General features: G+C 54.4%; 1 protein-coding gene across 2 annotated transcripts in view; it reads left to right on the top strand.

Annotated features, from left to right (window-relative positions):
- The first annotated feature begins 658 nt into the window (after nucleotides 1–658).
- The window catches only part of STAM2 (signal transducing adaptor molecule 2), a 46,700-nt gene continuing 31,222 nt past the window's right edge, over nucleotides 659–16,136 (top strand). Inside the window, exons 1-2 of one of the 2 annotated variants that reach the window (XM_068166780.1) lie at nucleotides 659–972; nucleotides 15,433–15,517. In XM_068166780.1, the coding sequence (XP_068022881.1) occupies nucleotides 933–972; nucleotides 15,433–15,517 (125 nt within the window). In that variant the 5' untranslated portion in view covers nucleotides 659–932. The remainder of the gene's footprint in view (nucleotides 973–15,432; nucleotides 15,518–16,136) is intronic. The other variant, XM_068166781.1, reaches the window with a different exon arrangement.

The following is a 16,136-nucleotide window of genomic DNA, read 5'->3' as shown; positions in this document are numbered from 1 at the left end:
TCTCTTCCAACCTTGGTGATTCTGTGAACCTTCTATGCTCCAGCTTGTACCTATTGCCCCTTGTCCCATCTCTGACAAGAGCCTGGATCCATCCTCCTGACACTGCCCTTCCCTTCTTTACAAGCATCATCGCTTCAGCAAGTTGGGGGCTGGAGGGGACCTCTGGAGATCATCCAGTCCAACCCCCTGCTGAAGCAGGGCACCCACAGCAGCTTGCCCAGCAGCACAGCGGCCAGGCGGGTTTGGGATCTCCCCAGAGAAGGAGGCTCCACAACCCCCCTGGGCAGCCTGCGCCAGGGCTCCCTCACAGCAAAGATGCTTTTCCTCCACCCGCCCTCAGCCACGCTCCCACAGCAGCCACTCTCGGGCTGCTTCCTCGTCCTCCACTCCTCACACCCACTGAAGCAATAAAGCTTTTAATTAAGTTTAATCAAGCTTATTAATCAAGACGCTAGGGAGGAAGAAACAGGGAACGCAGGTGAGAGGGCGGTGAAACCGCGAGTCACACAGGCAAAAACCCGCACGGCCACCACCGCACCAAGATGGCGTCGGTGACGCCACCGCCCACAGGCGCGGCGGTGGGGGTGTGGCCTCCACACAGGACCACCTCTAGCCCCGCTCCCTCAGGCCCCCGTCAGGCCCCCGCCTGACTCCGCCCTTCCGGGGTGCCCTTGCCAGTGCCTGACTTCGCTGCGCCGCTGCTTGCCCCTGTTGGGCTCGTGTTCCCCTGCCCGGTACCGGCGCTGTCCCCCGCCCTCCCGCCTGGCCGCCGTGTCGTTGCGGTGCTGCTGGGGTGTTTCCTGCGCCACGCGATCAGGCGCATGGGGCAGCGGCGGGGGCCTTGAGGCGGCGGCGGTGGGGCGGAGGAGATCGGGCGTACGGGGTCGGGGTGTCTGGGCTGAGGAGCGGGTGACCGGCCGAGTGCTGCCGAGATGCCGCTCTTCGCCCCCAACCCCTTCGAGCAGGACGTGGGTGAGCAGCGGAGTGCGCGGAGACCGGGTGGTGGCGGTGGCTGGGCCCGCTTGGGCGGCGCGGCCGGTGCTCGCAGGGCGGCGGCCTCCTCTCCGCGGCGGGCCCGGGGCTTCTGAGGAGAAGGGGTAACGACGGCCGGTGGTGGAAATCGCGGTTGTGGGCCCGCTCGGTGAGCTGCCCGGCCCCGGGGCGCTGGCGGCTGCCGGCGGTCTCACCGCGAGGCTTCAGGCGGAAGCCTACGTGCGGTTCCCGAGGGGATCCCCGGTACCCCGCGGCTCCGGGCACCGCCGGCCCGGCCGGGCTGCCTGCGCTCCGGGGGCTCCGATGGAGGAGCGGGGCCCCTCGGTGCTCCAGCACGGCAGCCTGAGGCGCTGGCTCGCCCCATGTGCGCTCAGCAGCTGAGGGGCGCGTTGTGAGGGCCAGTCGAGATGAAGTTTCCCTGCCCTGACAGCCTCCCTCTGAGCTGTTTTGCTCACCTCCCGCCTGCCACACCGCCTTGCCCGGTTTGCGGCGTGTCGGGGGAGTTCCGGGCTAGGTAAACCTGGGGTCTGGTGTAAAAGCCGAGGGTTAAAACCACCTCCGAATGTCAGTAAGATCCAATTTTTATACCTCTTCAGTTCCTGACGCTAGGGCATCGTCTAAAGGGGGATCAAGTTAAGCCTTAGCTGACGTTTCTCCCCATTACAAAGCCATGAGACAGCTAGGGCTGAAGTTGGTGGCATCGGTAGGAAGAAGGATGATGACTCAGTTGTTTTGTTTGGTGTTTCTGTGCTTTCTAGGGCAGCAAACCTGTTCCCTCTCTTTCTTCTTTATGGTTTTAAAGAAGACCTGTTCTGAACCAAAGCACTGGGGGAGAGGGAAAAAAAACCCCAAAACACAATGTAAGGTAGAGACCAAAGTCAGATGTGCATTTCTTGTTGCTACTGGAATTTTAGGCTAGAGGAGAATTCAACATTCTTGGGGTGTTGTCAAGGATGGATACAAATAGAAGAGGTGGTTGTGAGTCCTCCTGTTCCCCCAGCATTCATTTTTTTCAGATTGAGTGTATGTTGCAAAGTTTGTGTAATAAAACCATTCCTTTTTTCTCTCTTTATCTTTCCACAAACCCTTGTGAGAGTTTCAGTGTTGACCTAGGTTGGAAAGCAGGAACTTGCCAGACCAGCTACAGGTAGTGCAGTTCCTTCAACCCCCTTGTCGAGTTTTCTCTGTGTGTTTTCCCAGACTTTTTATCTTGCACCTGGCTCTGGCTCTGATGTATTTGCACAAGAGAAGGCTTTTTGAACAGGGGCACTCTCACAGCTCTGCAGAATCCTTGGTCAGGCCTGATTGCTTCAAGAACTTTTTCAGTATTCAGAATTAATAGCTGAGGGGCGAGCAACTGATGTGGTTTACCTGGAGCTGAGCAAAGCCTTCCACACTGTCCCGCACCACAGCCTGGTCTCCAGGCTGGTGACACATGGGTGTGAGGGGTGACCACTAGATGGATAAGGAACTGGCTTGATGGCTGCACCCAGAGAGTGGCTGTCAATGGCTCCATGTCCCAGTGGAGGCCAGTGACAAGCGGAGTCCCTCAGGGATCAGTCCTGGGACCTGTCTTGTTCAACATCTTTGTGGGTGCCATGGACAGTGGCATTGAGTGCACCCTCAGCAGGTTTGCTGATGACACCAAGCTGTGTGGTGCAGCAGACAGGCTGGAGGGAAGGGAGGCCATCCAGAGGGACCTGGACAGGCTGGAGAGGTGGGCACAAGCCAACCTCAGGAGGTTCAACAAGAGCAAGTGCAGGGTCCTGCATCTGGGTCGAGGCAATCCCAGGCACAGATCCAGGCTGGGCAGGGACTGGCTGGAAAGTAGCCCTGAGGAGAGAGACTTGGGGGTGCTGGTGGACAAAAAGCTCAACAGGAGCTCTCAGTGTGCACTTGCAGCCCGCAAAGCCAATCAGAGCCTGGGCTGCATCAGGAGAAGTGTGGCCAGCAGGGCAAGGGAGGTGATCCTCCCCCTCTACTCAGCCCTGGTGAGACCCCACCTGGAGTACTGCCTCCAGTTCTGGAGCCCCTATTACAAGAGGGATCTGGAGGTGCTGGAAGGTGTCCAGAGAAGGGCCACAAGGATGAGCAGAGGGCTGGAGCACCTCTCCTATGAGGACAGACTGAAGGAGTTGGGGCTGTTCAGTCTGGAGAAGAGAAGGCTCCGAGGTGACCTCATTGTGGCCTTCCAGGATCTGAAGGGGGCTACAGGAAGGCTGGGGAGGGACTGCTCAGGATGTCAGGTAGTGATAGGACTAGGGGGAATGGAATGAAGCTGGAGGTGGGGAGATTCAGGCTGGAGGTGAGGAGGAAGTTCTTCCCCATGAGAGTGGTGAGACCCTGGAATGGGTTGTCCAGGGAGGTGGTCGAGGCCCTGTCCCTGGAGGTGTTTGAGAGCAGGCTGGATGAGGCTCTGGGCAGCCTGATGTAGTGTGGGGTGTCCCTGCCCATGGCAGGGTGGTTGGAACTGGATGATCCTTGTGGTCCCTTCCAACCCTGAATGAAACTATGAAACATCAAGGCTGTGGCAGTCCCTCCTCCACTCACAGTGTCTGAAATTTGGCCTCATGGCTCTCTGCACTTGTTACAATTAGACAAATGCAAGAGGACAGGAACTTTGTCATGATTGAGGCTTAACCTTACAGCCCCTTGCCAGAAGAACAAAATCTATTTGCTAATAGGAGCTTTTAGAATGATGACTGTTCCCTTGTAAATTAGACTGCCCAGAACATCAAATGGGGATGGCTCCACTTTAACCTGCAGTATTTACAGGAAGACTTTTTCAGGCTTTTCATATCTGTTTATCATCTCTTTAACATTTTGTTGTCTTTTTTTTTTCCTCCACTTGAACACCCCCCCCCAAAACAAGAAAATAGCTGCTCCTGTGGGAAAAGGTTGTTCCTTTTCCATGGTCATAGAATCACAGAATTGTCAGGGTTGGAAGGGACCTCAAGGCTCAGCCAGTTCCAACCCCCCTGCCATGGCCAGGGACACCTCACACTACAGCAGGTTGCTCACAGCCACATCCAGCCTGGCTGCAAACACCTCCAGGCATGAGGCTTCCACCACCTCCCTGGGCAACCTGTGCCAGGCTCTCACCACCCTCATGGGGAACAACTTCTTCCTCACATCCAATCTGAATTCACCCATTTCTAGTTTGGTTCCATCCCCCCCACTCCTATCACTCCCTGACACCCTCAAAAGTCCCTCCCCAGCTTTCTTGTAGGCCACATCCACCCAGGTTTGTTTGGTTTATTGTTGTTTTCTCCATTCACCATCTTGCTGATTCAATCCTTTATGGCAGGAAAACCTCATTTTCCAGAAGGAAATCTTTGGCTTGTGAGTTGGATTGTCTGTGAAGTTGATGAGTTTGGAAGTTTATTGGCTTGAATAAGCTCAGCAGAAGGTGTGAAGTGGTAGTGAAAAGAGGAGCAGGGCATCCCTGCAGAGGTTCATGTGAAGAACAGGACCCTGCTTGTAGAATAGAATAGAATTGACCAGGTTGGAAAAGACCTCTGAGATCACCAAGTCCAATCTATCACCCAACACCATCTCATCAACTCAACCATGGCACCAAGTGCCTCAGCCAGGCTCTTCCTAAACACCTCCAGGGATGGTGACTCCACCACCTCCCTGGGCAGCACATTCCAATGGCCAATCTCTCTTGCTGGGAAGAACTTCCTTTGTTAGCAGCCAGTGGTGGGGTTGATCCAGCTCAGCTCTCCCTTCAGACCACACATGTAGCTCTGCTCTTTTCTTGGAGCACCTGTAGGAAGTGCTGCTGAAAGCACTTCTGCTTGGCCACAACTGGTTTTCTTTCCTTGCTTCTAAACTCATGCTTGTGTTTCAGCAGAGCTGTGCAAGAGCCTCCATTGCCTGGCATCTGCTTTGGTTGCTTGCAGTGTTGCAAGACTAACCTGTGGAACAGTGTTTTGGAGGAGGGTGGGTTCCCTCATCTTTTTGTTACAGAGAGGATACCCCAAACCCTCAATTGTTCAATGCTGAAAGTTCTTAATTCCCTGTCTGCATCTCTTCCTAGTGAGTTCATAGAATCACAGGATGTTTTGGCTTGGAAGGGACCTTAAAGATCATCTAGTTCCAACCCCTCTGTCATTGGCAGGGGCACATCCCACTAGACCAGGTTACTCAAGGCCCTAACCAGCCTGGCTTTGGACACTGTCAGGCTTGGAGCCTCCACAACTTCTCTGGGCAGCCTGCTCCACTGCCTCACCACCCTCATGGGCAAGAATTTCTTCCTCATGTCTCATCTGTATCCCTCTTCTTCCAGTTTGAAGCCTCATCCTGTCTCTCCATGCCTTTGTAAAAAGTCCATCCCCAGCTCTCCTGTAACCCCTTCAAATACTGGAGGGCTGCTCTAATGTCTCCCTGGAGCCTTCTCTTCTCCAGGCTGAACAACCCCAGCTCTCTCTCAGCAGAGGTGCTCCAGCCCTGGATCTCATGCGTCTGCTGTTCCCTCAGCATTATCCTTCCCCTGAAACAGCCTTCTGCTCCTTTAACAGAGGACCAACCTATTCCCTTTCATCTTTTGTTTAGTTATCTTCTTTCAGAGCACTATTGAGAGGATCAAGGGAGCAGGAAGTGTTTTCCTGTGGGGTTTGTCTGGCATCCAGAATTGCCCAGGGGACGGCTGCTAACCTTTACGACAGCGTTTCATGTTTCCTGGTGCTTTGATATGTTCACCTGGGGAACTTCCTTCTGGGGTTGTGCCTGCCTTTTGGTGGCTACCTTCTTTCATTGAGTCAGTTAGTCAAGTCAGTTGGTGGTCAGGCCACTAGAACTTGATGTAGAATAGAACAGAATAGACCAGACCAGGTTGGAAGAGACCTTCAAGATCATTGTGTGTCCAACCTATCATCCAACACCTCCTAATCAACTAACCCATGGCACCAAGCACCCCAGCAAGTCTCCTCCTGAACACCTCCAGTGATGGTGACTCCACCACCTCCCCAGGCAGCCCATCCCAATGGGCAATCACTCTCTCTGTGTAAAACTTCCTCCTAACCTCCAGCCTAAACCTCCCCTGGTGCAGCTTGAGACTGTGTCCTCTTGTTCTGGTGCTGGCTGCCTGGGAGAAGAGACCAACATCCACCTGGCTACAACCCCCCTTAAGGTAGCTGTAGAGAGCAATAAGGTCACCCCTGAGTCTCCTCCAGGCTAAGCAACCCCAGCTCCCTCAGCCTCTCCTCACAGGGCTGTGCTCCAAGCCCCTCACCAACTTTGTTACCCTTCTCTGGACTTGTTCCAGCAACTCAACCTCCTTCCTAAGCTGAGGGGCCCAGAACTGGACACAGGACTCAAGGTGTGGCCTAACCAGTGCAGTGTACAGGGGCAGAATGACCTCCCTGCTCCTGCTGGCCACACTGTTCCTGATACAGGCCAGGATGCCATTGGCCTTCTTGGCCACCTGGGCACACTGCAGGCTCATGTTCAGCCTGCCATCAACCAGCACCCCCAGGTCCCTCTCTGCCTGGCTGCTCTCCAGCCACTCTGACCCCAGCCTGTAGCAGTGCCTGGGGTTGCTGTGGCCAACGTACTCCAGAATCACAGAGTGGTTTGGGTTGGAAAAGCTTTTTGCAGTCCTGGAGTCCAGCCATTCTCTGCCTGTCCCGTGGCTGGGGTGAAACCATCTCCCACTGCACCACACCTCCACGGGTGGGGATTCCACCCCCCCACCCCCCCCCAGGGAGCCTGCTCCAGGCTTTAAGAACCCTATCAGTGAATTTTCTTCTAATGCCCAACCTAAACCTCCCCTGGGGCAGCTTGAGGCCATTCCCTCTTGTTCTGTCACTTGTTCCTTGGCAGAAGAGACCAACCCCCACCTGACTTGATGTGGCCCTGAGCAACCTGCTCTAGCTGGAGATGCCCCTGCTGACTGCAGGGGTGGGGGCTGACAGGATGACCTTTGAGAGTCTCTTCCCACCCCATGCTATCTCTGAACCTCTGGTTCTCATCCCTGGAGGTGTTTAGAAGCCACAGAGGTGCTGAGGGCCACGGTTTAGCACCACCCTCGGTAGAGTTGGAGAACAGTCTGCTGATCTGAAAGGCCTTTTCCAACCAAAACAGTGCTGTGGTTTGGCTGATGAAAATCAGCTCTGAGTCTGCACTTTTGTAATGGCATTTCTTCCTCTTTTGAGGTCATTACTGATCTGCTCTCTCACCCCTTCCTTGTTTTAGATACAGCATAGTCTCTCTTCTTCTGGTTTTAATTATGTTATGAAGGATGTTTTCTTCTAGAACATGTCACAACTTTCATTGTGGTGCTCTCCAGGTTTGAGACAAGGAGTTTCTATTCATCCCTCCCTTGTCTTGGGGTGGTTTTCCACAGAATCACAGAAACATTCAGGTTGGAAAAGCCCCTCAGGATCACCAAGTCCAACCAATAGCCCTACTCTACAAGGCTCAAGCCTGAACCATCTTAGAATAGAATAGAATTAGCCAGGTTGGAAAAGACCTCAGAGATCATCAAGTCCAACCTATCACCCAACACCATCTCATCAACTAAACCATGGCACCAAGTGCCTCAGCCAGGCTCTTCCTAAACACCTCCAGGGATGGTGACTCCACCACCTCCCTGGGCAGCACATTCCAATGGCCAATCTCTCTTGCTGGGAAGAACTTCTTCCTATCATCCAGCCCAAAGCTCCCCTGGCACAGCTTGAGACTGTGTCCTCTTGTTCTGGTGCTGGTGGCCTGGCAGAAGAGACCAACCCCCTCCTGGCTGCAACCTCCCTTCAGGGAGTTGTAGAGAGCAAGAAGGTCTCCCCTGAGCCTCCTCTTCTCCAGGCTAAGCAACCCCAGCTCCCTCAGCCTCTCCTCACAGGGCTGTGCTCCAGACCCCTCCCCAGCTTTGTTGCCCTTCCCTGGACACCTTCCAGCATCTCAACATCTTTCCTAAACTGAGGAGCCCAGAACTGGACACAGGACTCAAGGTGTGACCTAACCAGTGCTGAGCACAGGGCAGAATGACTTCCCTGCTTCCATGGCTTTCAGCCATGTGGTCCTGCTTTATCTCCTGAAAGCCAGAAGTCTGGAGCACTCCTCAGTTTTGTTCCTCTTTCACTTTCCCTGTATCAGCTCTGGTGGGTTGTTTGGGGTTTTCTTACTGTGTAGTAAAAGCTGAAATACTTGTGTGCAGACAGGAATTTACTTCAGGGGGCACAGCAGCCTCCAGAAGGGGAGTGCTGGGAAGGGACTGCTGACAAGGGCTTGTGGTGATAGTATCGTAGTATCAGTCAGGGCTGGAAGGGACCACAAGGATCAGCTAGTTCCAACCCCCCTGCCATGGGCAAGGACACCTCACACTAGATCAGGCTGCCCAGAGCCTCATCCAGCCTGGGCTTAAACACCTCCAGGGACAGGACCTCAACCACCTCCCTGGACAACCCATTCCAGGGCTTCACCACTCTCATGGTGAACAACTTCCTCCTCACCTCCAGCCTGACTAGGACAAGGGGCAATGACTTTGACCTGGAAGAGGGGAGGTGGAGACTGGAGACCAGGAAGAAATTCTTTGCAGTGAGGGAGGTGAGACACTGGAACAGGTTGCCCAGGGAGGTTGTGGATGCCCTCGTCCCTGGAGGTGTTCAAGGCCAGGTTGGATGAGGCCTTGAGTAACCTGGGCTGGTGGGAGGTGTCCCTGCCCATGGCAGGGGGTTTGGAACTAGATGATCTTTAAGATCCCTTCCAACCCAAACTGTTCTATGAATCTATGAAGTGACTTTTGTGATCACTCTTTAGCAACTACCACATCAGCTTGCAGAGTTTTGTGCTAAATCAGTGCTTGAGTGCTTATTTTTTAGCACTAAAATAGCACCAGGTGGAGGGGGGGGGGTTGGAAATGTTCTGTTCTAGAGCTTTCATCTTTCTTTCCCCCTGAGATGTTATTTGGCATTGCTGACAAGTGTGCCCCAAGGGAATGCAGGACTGAAAGAAGCCAAGCTCTGCAGGGTTGAAGGTTGTGTGTGGTGGGCCAGCACAGAGGTAGAGGTGTCAGCAGCCCAGGCTTGCTGATTTGGCTGTGTCAGTGTCAAGTGCTGGCTGTTCAGGGGCATTTGGATTGCGAGCAGAAGCACTCACTGGGAGATCTCTGCTGGGGAGTTTCTGGTGGCAATCAAAATATCACAGTGGATCCCTTGGCAGGGATTGCCTCTGAGCTTTTGGGCTGCCCTGGTCATGCTTGAGGCATGCTGGCAAGCTGTGAGCTTCCTGCTGTTCCTTTTCATGGAATTGGTTTGGTTGAAAGGGCCACAAGGATTCTCAGAGGGCTGGAGCACCTCTCCTATGAGGACAGACTGAAGGAGTTGGGGCTGTTCAGTCTGGAGAAGAGAAGGCTCTGAGGTGACCTCATTGTGGCCTTCCAGGATGTGAAGGGGCCTGCAGGAAGGCTGGGGAGGGACTGCTCAGGATCTCAGGTAGTGATAGGACTAGGGGGAATGGAATGAAGCTGGAGGTGGGGAGATTGAGGCTGGAGGTGAGGAGGAAGTTCTTCCCCATGAGAGTGGTGAAGCCCTGGAATGGGTTGTCCAGGGAGGTGGTGGAAGCCTCATGCCTGGAGGTGTTTGCAGCCAGGCTGGATGTGGCTGTGAGCAGCCTGCTGTGGCGTGAGGTGTCCCTGGCCATGGCAGGGGGGTTGGACCTAGCTGATCCTTGTGGTCCCTTCCAACCCTGACTGATACTATGATACTATGACTTTTTGAGGTGACCAAGTCCCAAGAATTACCCCAGCACTGCCAGGTCACCACTAAACCATGGCCCTCAGCACCACAGCTACACAGCTTTGAAACCCCTCCAGGGATAGGGACTCCACCACTGCCCTGGACAGCCTGGGCTTGACAACCCTTTAGAGAAAGAAGTTGTTCCTCATGTCCAACCTAAACCTCCCCTCTTGCAGCTTGAGGCCATTTCTTCTTGTCCTGTTGTTCCATCAGACTGACCCCCACCTCAAGACCAGGTGATTGAAGTGGGAGATAAATCAAGAGCTACAACCTCCTCACCCCAGCCCCTCTGCTGTATTTACAACCAGGGGCAACTAAACCTCCTCTTTCTTTTCTTCCTTACCATCTTCACCTGGCTATTTTAGCATGCCCCCAGTTGCTCCAGCTGTTTCCCTTGCTTCTTGCAATGTGTTCTGAAGGGTCAAACCCTGAACACAGATCCTAGCACAGCTGCAAGAACCCTCCACCCCACAGCAAACTCCTGGCCAAGCTGTCAGCCCCTGGCTTGGACAGCAGCACTCTGAGCTGGGTTAGGAACTGGCTGGAGGCTGAGCCCAGAGAGTGGTGGTGAATGGTGCCACAGCCAGCTGGCAGCCAGGCACCAGTGGCGTGCCCCAGGAATCAGTGCTGGGCCCTGTGCTCTTTAACATCTTCATTGATGATCTGGATGAGGGCATTGAGTCCATCATCAGGAAATTTGCTGATGACACCAAGCTGGGGGCAGGAGTTGATCTGCTGGAGGGTAGAGAGGCTCTGCAGAGGGACCTCGACAGGCTGGACAGATGGGCAGAGTCCAAGGGCAGGAGATTGAACACATCCAAGTGCCAGGTGCTGCACATTGGCCACAACAACCCCATGCAGAGCTACAGGCTGGGGGCAGAGTGGCTGAGAGCAGCCAGGCAGAGAGGGACCTGAGGGTGCTGGTTGATGGTAGGCTGAACATGAGCCTGCAGTGTGCCCAGGCAGCCAAGAGGGCCAATGGCATCCTGGCCTGCATCAGGAAGAGTGTGGCCAGCAGGAGCAGGGAGGTCATTCTGCCCCTGTACACTGCATTGGTTAGGCCACACCTGGAGTCCTGTGTCCAGTTCTGGGCCCCTCAGTTTAGGAAGGAGGTTGACTTGCTGGAAGGTGTCCAGAGAAGGGCAATGAAGTTGGTGAGGGGCTTGGAGCACAGCCCTGTGAGGAGAGGCTGAGGGAGCTGGGGTTGCTCAGCCTGGAGAAGAGGAGGCTCAGGGGAGACCTTCTTGCTCTTTACAACTACCTGAAGGGAGGTTGTAGACAGGCAGAGGTTGGTCTCTTCTCCCAGGCAGCCAGCACCAGAACAAGAGGACACAGTCTCAAGCTGCACCAGGGGAGGTTTAGGCTGGAGGTCAGGAGGAAGTTTTACACAGAGAGAGAGATTGCCCATTGGAATGGGCTGCCTGGGGAGGTGGTGGAGTCACCATCCCTGGAGGTGTTCAGGAGGAGACTTGCTGGGGTGCTTGGTGCCATGGGTTAGTTGATTAGGAGGTGTTGGATGATAGGTTGGACATGATGATCTTGAAGGTCTATTCTATCCTATTCTATTCTAGGCTGTGGGGCTTCTGTATTTGCAGACCTGAGAGCTCCCAGTGTTGACAGTGCAGCTGGCTTGGAGAAAGGAAAGCTGCAAGGTGGGGAGGCTTCAAGCTTTACTGCTGTCTGCTAGTGTGTAAGAGGCAGCATGGAGGAGCACACTTAAATTACCACTGAAACTATCTTGACACTCTGCCAAGATCTTCAGAGACTGAGGACTTTGAAAAGATGTCAGCAGGGAGGCTCTTGAGGGTTGCCATGTGCTGCCCTGTTGCAGTCCTCATGCTGTGGTGGCTTGCTCTCTGTTTTGGTGTTATTTGTGTCTGTTGCTCATCCCCTGCTTGTGAAAAAGGGGAAGATGTTTGGTGCTGCAAAGGGTGATCCTCAGCTTCCTCTCAGGAACAGCAGTCCTCCTGGTGGGTGCAAAGCTGGGCACCATGTGAGCCCAGCCCCAGCTGTGTCCTGGGCTGATCCCCAGCAGTGTGGGCAGCAGGGGCAGGGAGGGGATGCTGCCCCTCTGCTGTGCTCTGCTGAGACCCCACCTGCAGGGCTGGGGCCAGCTCTGGAGTCCTCAGCACAGCACAGACAGGGAGCTGATGGAGCAGGGCCAGAGGAGGCCACAGCAATGCTGGGAGGGCTGGAAGCCCTCTGCTGTGAGGCCAGGCTGAGAGAGTTGGGGTTCAGCCTGGAGAAGGGAAGGCTGCAGGGAGACCTTTCAATGCTTAAACTGCCTTTCAGTGAGCTGGGGACAGACTTTTGAGCAGGGCTTGCTGTGCCAGGACAGGAGGTGATGGTTTGAACTCCAAGAGGGAGACTCAGACCAGTGAGAAGAAATGTTGGACACTGAGGGTGGTGAGAGCCTGTCCCATGTTGCCCAGGCAGGTGGGAGATGTCCCATCCCTGGAACCACTGCAGGTCAGGGTGTCTGGGGCTCTGAGCAATCTGCTTTACTTGCAGATGTCCCTGCTGAGAGCAGGGGGTTTGGCCTGGGTGACCTTGAATGGTCCCTGCCACTTGCTGATGTGTGCTGGAGGCTGCTGAAGAGCTTGGCCTGCATGGTGGATCAGTGCCTTCATTCACAGCAGTGTTTTGGGGCAGTAGCTCCACCAGAATGTCTTCTCTTGGCAGTGAGATCACTAAAGAATTCCCATCCCCTTCCCACCTGCTGATTTTAGTGCCATCTCCTCTCTTGTCTTGGCACAGTGTTCTGTGCAGCTGCCTGGCACATCAGAGCAGGGAAGGGATCCAGTTCAACAGGAGTGATTGTGGGGGGGTTAATTCTTGGTGGGCTGCTGTTATTCCTAAAGGAGTCAGCTCAAGCCTAGTGTTCCTCCATGACTTGGAAGACTACAGAGTAGAAGTCCTAGCATGCATTTATTTTTCCAAGGTGGTGTTCACTTTGCACTGAAAAAAGAACCCCCACCCCTTGCAGAGTGCATCCTCCCACAGCTGGGCTTCTGGGCCTGCTCAAAGTCCATCCCTCAGCAGCTGTGATGTGCTTTCACCCTTCTGGCTTCTCCTTCAGCTCCAGCTCATGTTCAGTGAAAAACCAGATGCTGTGAAATCTGTCATGCTGGCAGGGAAGGAGAGCTCAGAACTTGCAGGGGTTTGTTGCAGAGCAGCCCTTCATCTTCTCACCAGCTCCTGGATTCAGGCTGAGTGGCTCCAAGAGGGTCCATGGATGAGCTTGCAGGCTGGAGGAGAGGATGAAAGGCATGGGAGCTGTAAGTAGTGTTAGGGTAGCCATGCTGTTCTTCCAGGTGTAGGATAGGATAGGATAGAATAGAATAGAATAGAATAGGTTGGAAGAGACCTTCAAGATCATCACATCCAACCCATCAACCAATCCAACCCACCTAAACAACTAACCCATGGCACCAAGCACCCCATCAAGTCTCCTCCTGAACACCTCCAGTGATGGTGACTCCACCACCTCCCCAGGCAGCCCATTCCAAGGGGCAATCACTCTCTCTGTATAGAACTTCCTCCTAACCTCCAGCCTAAACCTCCCCTGGTGCAGCCTGAGACTGTGTCCTCTTGTTCTGGTGCTGGCTGCCTGGGAGAAGAGACCAACATCCACCTGGCTACAACCCCCCTTCAGGTAGTTGTAGACAGCAAGAAGGTCTCCCCTGAGCCTCCTCTTCTCCAGGCTAAACAACCCCAGCTCCCTCAGCCTCTCCTCACAGGGCTGTGTTCCAAACCCCTTCTCAGCTTTGTTGCCCTTTTCTGGACTCGTTCCAGCATCATCTCAACCTCCTTCTTAAACTGAGGGGCCCAGAACTGGACACAGGACTCAAGGTGTGGCCTAACCAGTGCAGTCTACAGGGGCAGAATGACCTCCCTGCTCCTGCTGGCCACACTGTTCCTGATGCAGGCCAGGATGCCATTGGCCTTCTTGGCCACCTGGGCACACTGCAGGCTCATGTTCAGCCTACCATCAACCAGCACCCCCAGGTCCCTCTCTGCCTGGCTGCTCTCAGCCACTCTGACCCCAGCCTGTAGCACTGCCTGGGGTTGTTGTGGCCAATGTGCAGCACCTGGCACTTGGATGTGTTCAGTCTCATGCCCTTGGACTCTGCCCATCTGTCCAGATGCTGTGGAGTTGAGAACTTCTCTGTGAAGCCTGGTGAAGGTTCAGCCTTCATGCTGATGGTGCAAGAGTTGCTCAGGGCAGCATGGGCCATCTCCTGCCATGGCAGGCAAAGCTGATAGTGACTTTGGTGGGGTTGTGAGCTCCAGGTGAGTGGTTGGACTTGATCATCTGAAAGGTCTTTTCCAACCTCAAAAATCCTGTGGTTCCTCTCAGTCCAGGAAAACTTCAGCCTATCCTCTGGCAAGTGATTTCCAGTGTTCTGTAGAGGAGAGGCTGAGGGAGCTGGGGCTCCTTAGCCTGGAGAAGAGGAGGCTCAGAGGAGACCTTCTTGCTCTCTCCAACTCCCTGAAGGGAGGTTGTAGCCAGGTGGGGCTTGGTCTCTTCTCCCAGGCAAGCAGCACCAGAACAAGAGGACACAGTCTCCAGCTGTGCCAGGGGAGGTTTAGGCTGGAGGTGAGGAAGAAGTTCTTCCCAGCAAGAGAGATTGGCCATTGGAATGTGCTGCCCAGGGAGGTGGTGGAGTCCCCATCCCTGGAGGTGTTTAGGAAGAGCCTGGCTGAGGCACTTGGTGCCATGGTTTAGTTGATGAGATGGTGTTGGGTGAGAGGTTGGACTTGATGATCTCTGAGGTCTTTTCCAACCTGGTTAATTCTATTCTAAGTGTGACATACATGTCAACATGTCACTTGGGGTGCATTCAGTAGAGTGTGGCCAGCAGGTTGAGGGAATTTTTCCTTCCTCTCTGCCTTGGTGAGGCCACATCTGGAATACTGAGCCAAGTTGTGGGCTCCCCAGTTCAAGAGAGACAGGGAACTACTGGAGAGAGTCCAGTGGAAGTGTGAAGATGCTGAAGGGCCTGGAGCATCCCTGTGAGAGATGCCCTGTCCTGGGCACTGCTGGGGGCACACCTCAAACCTTGGGTTCAGTTTTGGAACCCTCACTCCAAGAAGGACATTGAGGTGCTGGAGCAGGTCTGAGGAAGGGCAGTGAATCTGGGGAAGGGTCTGGGGAACAGGGCTGGTGAGGAGCAGCTGAGGGAGCTGGGGGTGTTCAGGCTGGAGTAGAGGAGGCTCAGGATGAAGCTGCCTGGAGTTGTGGCAGGGGAGGTTTAGTTTGGATATGAGGAAAACAATTCTTTGCTGCAGGAGTGGTCAGGCATTGGCACAGGCTGCCCAGGCAGGAGGTGGAGTCCCCATCCCTGGAGGGGTTCAAAAATGTGTAGATGTAGTGCTGAGAGACATGGTGTTGTGGTGGGCTTGGCAGCACTGGGTTAAGCACTCAACTCGATGGCCTTGGAGGCCTTCCCCAGCCTGAGTGCCTCTGTGATTTACAACACTGGACTTGCAGAGTTGTTTATATTCTTAGAACCATTAAATGTTTCCCACATCTGTCAGCCCTGTGCTGCAGGCTGCAGGCAGCACTTCAGAAGATGGCAGGAATTTGTGCTCACCTCTAGGAGACCCTGACAGCACTTTGTAGGTGGGGACTCTGTGGCTGGGAGAAGTGTCTGCTGTCTGGAATCTGAGCTTACCCCATCTTGCTTTTCTTTTCCAGAGAAAGCTACCAATGAATATAACACCAGTGAGGACTGGGGGCTTATCATGGACATCTGTGACAAAGTTGGGAGTACTCCTAATGGGTAAGGATGCATCTCAGGGTTGCAACATGGAGCTGGTTGGGTGGAGGGGAACCTCATCAAGTTCAACAAGGGCAAGTGGAGAGTCCTGTCCCTGAGGAGGAATAACCTACTGCACCAGTACAGTGGAGGAGTGACCTGCTGGAAAGCAGCTCCACATAGAAGGGCCTGGCAGTGCTGCTGGACAGCAAGATCCCTGGGAGCCGGCTCTGTGCCCTTGTGGCCAAGAAGGCCAATGGCCTCCTGGGGTGCATAAAGAAAAGTGTGGGCAGCAGGTCAAGGGAAGTTGTCCTTCCCATCCACTTGGCCCTGGTGAGGCCACAGCTGGAGTCCTGAATGCAGTTCTGGTTTCCCCAGTTCAAGAGAGACAGGGAACTAGTGGAGAGAGTCCAGTGGAGGCTACAGAGATGCTGAGGGGCCTGCAGCATCTCTGTGAGGAGGAAAGGCTGAGAGCCCTGGGGCTGTGGAGCCTGGAGAAGAGCAGCCCCAGAGGGGATCTGAGCAATGCTCAGCAAGAGCTAAAGGAGCTGTGGGAGGCAAGAGGCTGGGGCCAGACTCTTGTCAGTGGTGCCCAGGCACAGGGCAAGAGACAATGGGCACAAAGTGGAAGCCAGGAGGTTCC

Source organism: Melanerpes formicivorus, unplaced genomic scaffold (assembly GCF_026170545.1).
Source record: "Melanerpes formicivorus ecotype bairdi unplaced genomic scaffold, bMelFor1.0.p_v2 SCAF_106, whole genome shotgun sequence".
Lineage (NCBI taxonomy): Eukaryota > Metazoa > Chordata > Aves > Piciformes > Picidae > Melanerpes > Melanerpes formicivorus.
This window is presented reverse-complemented; position numbering and strand designations above follow the sequence as displayed.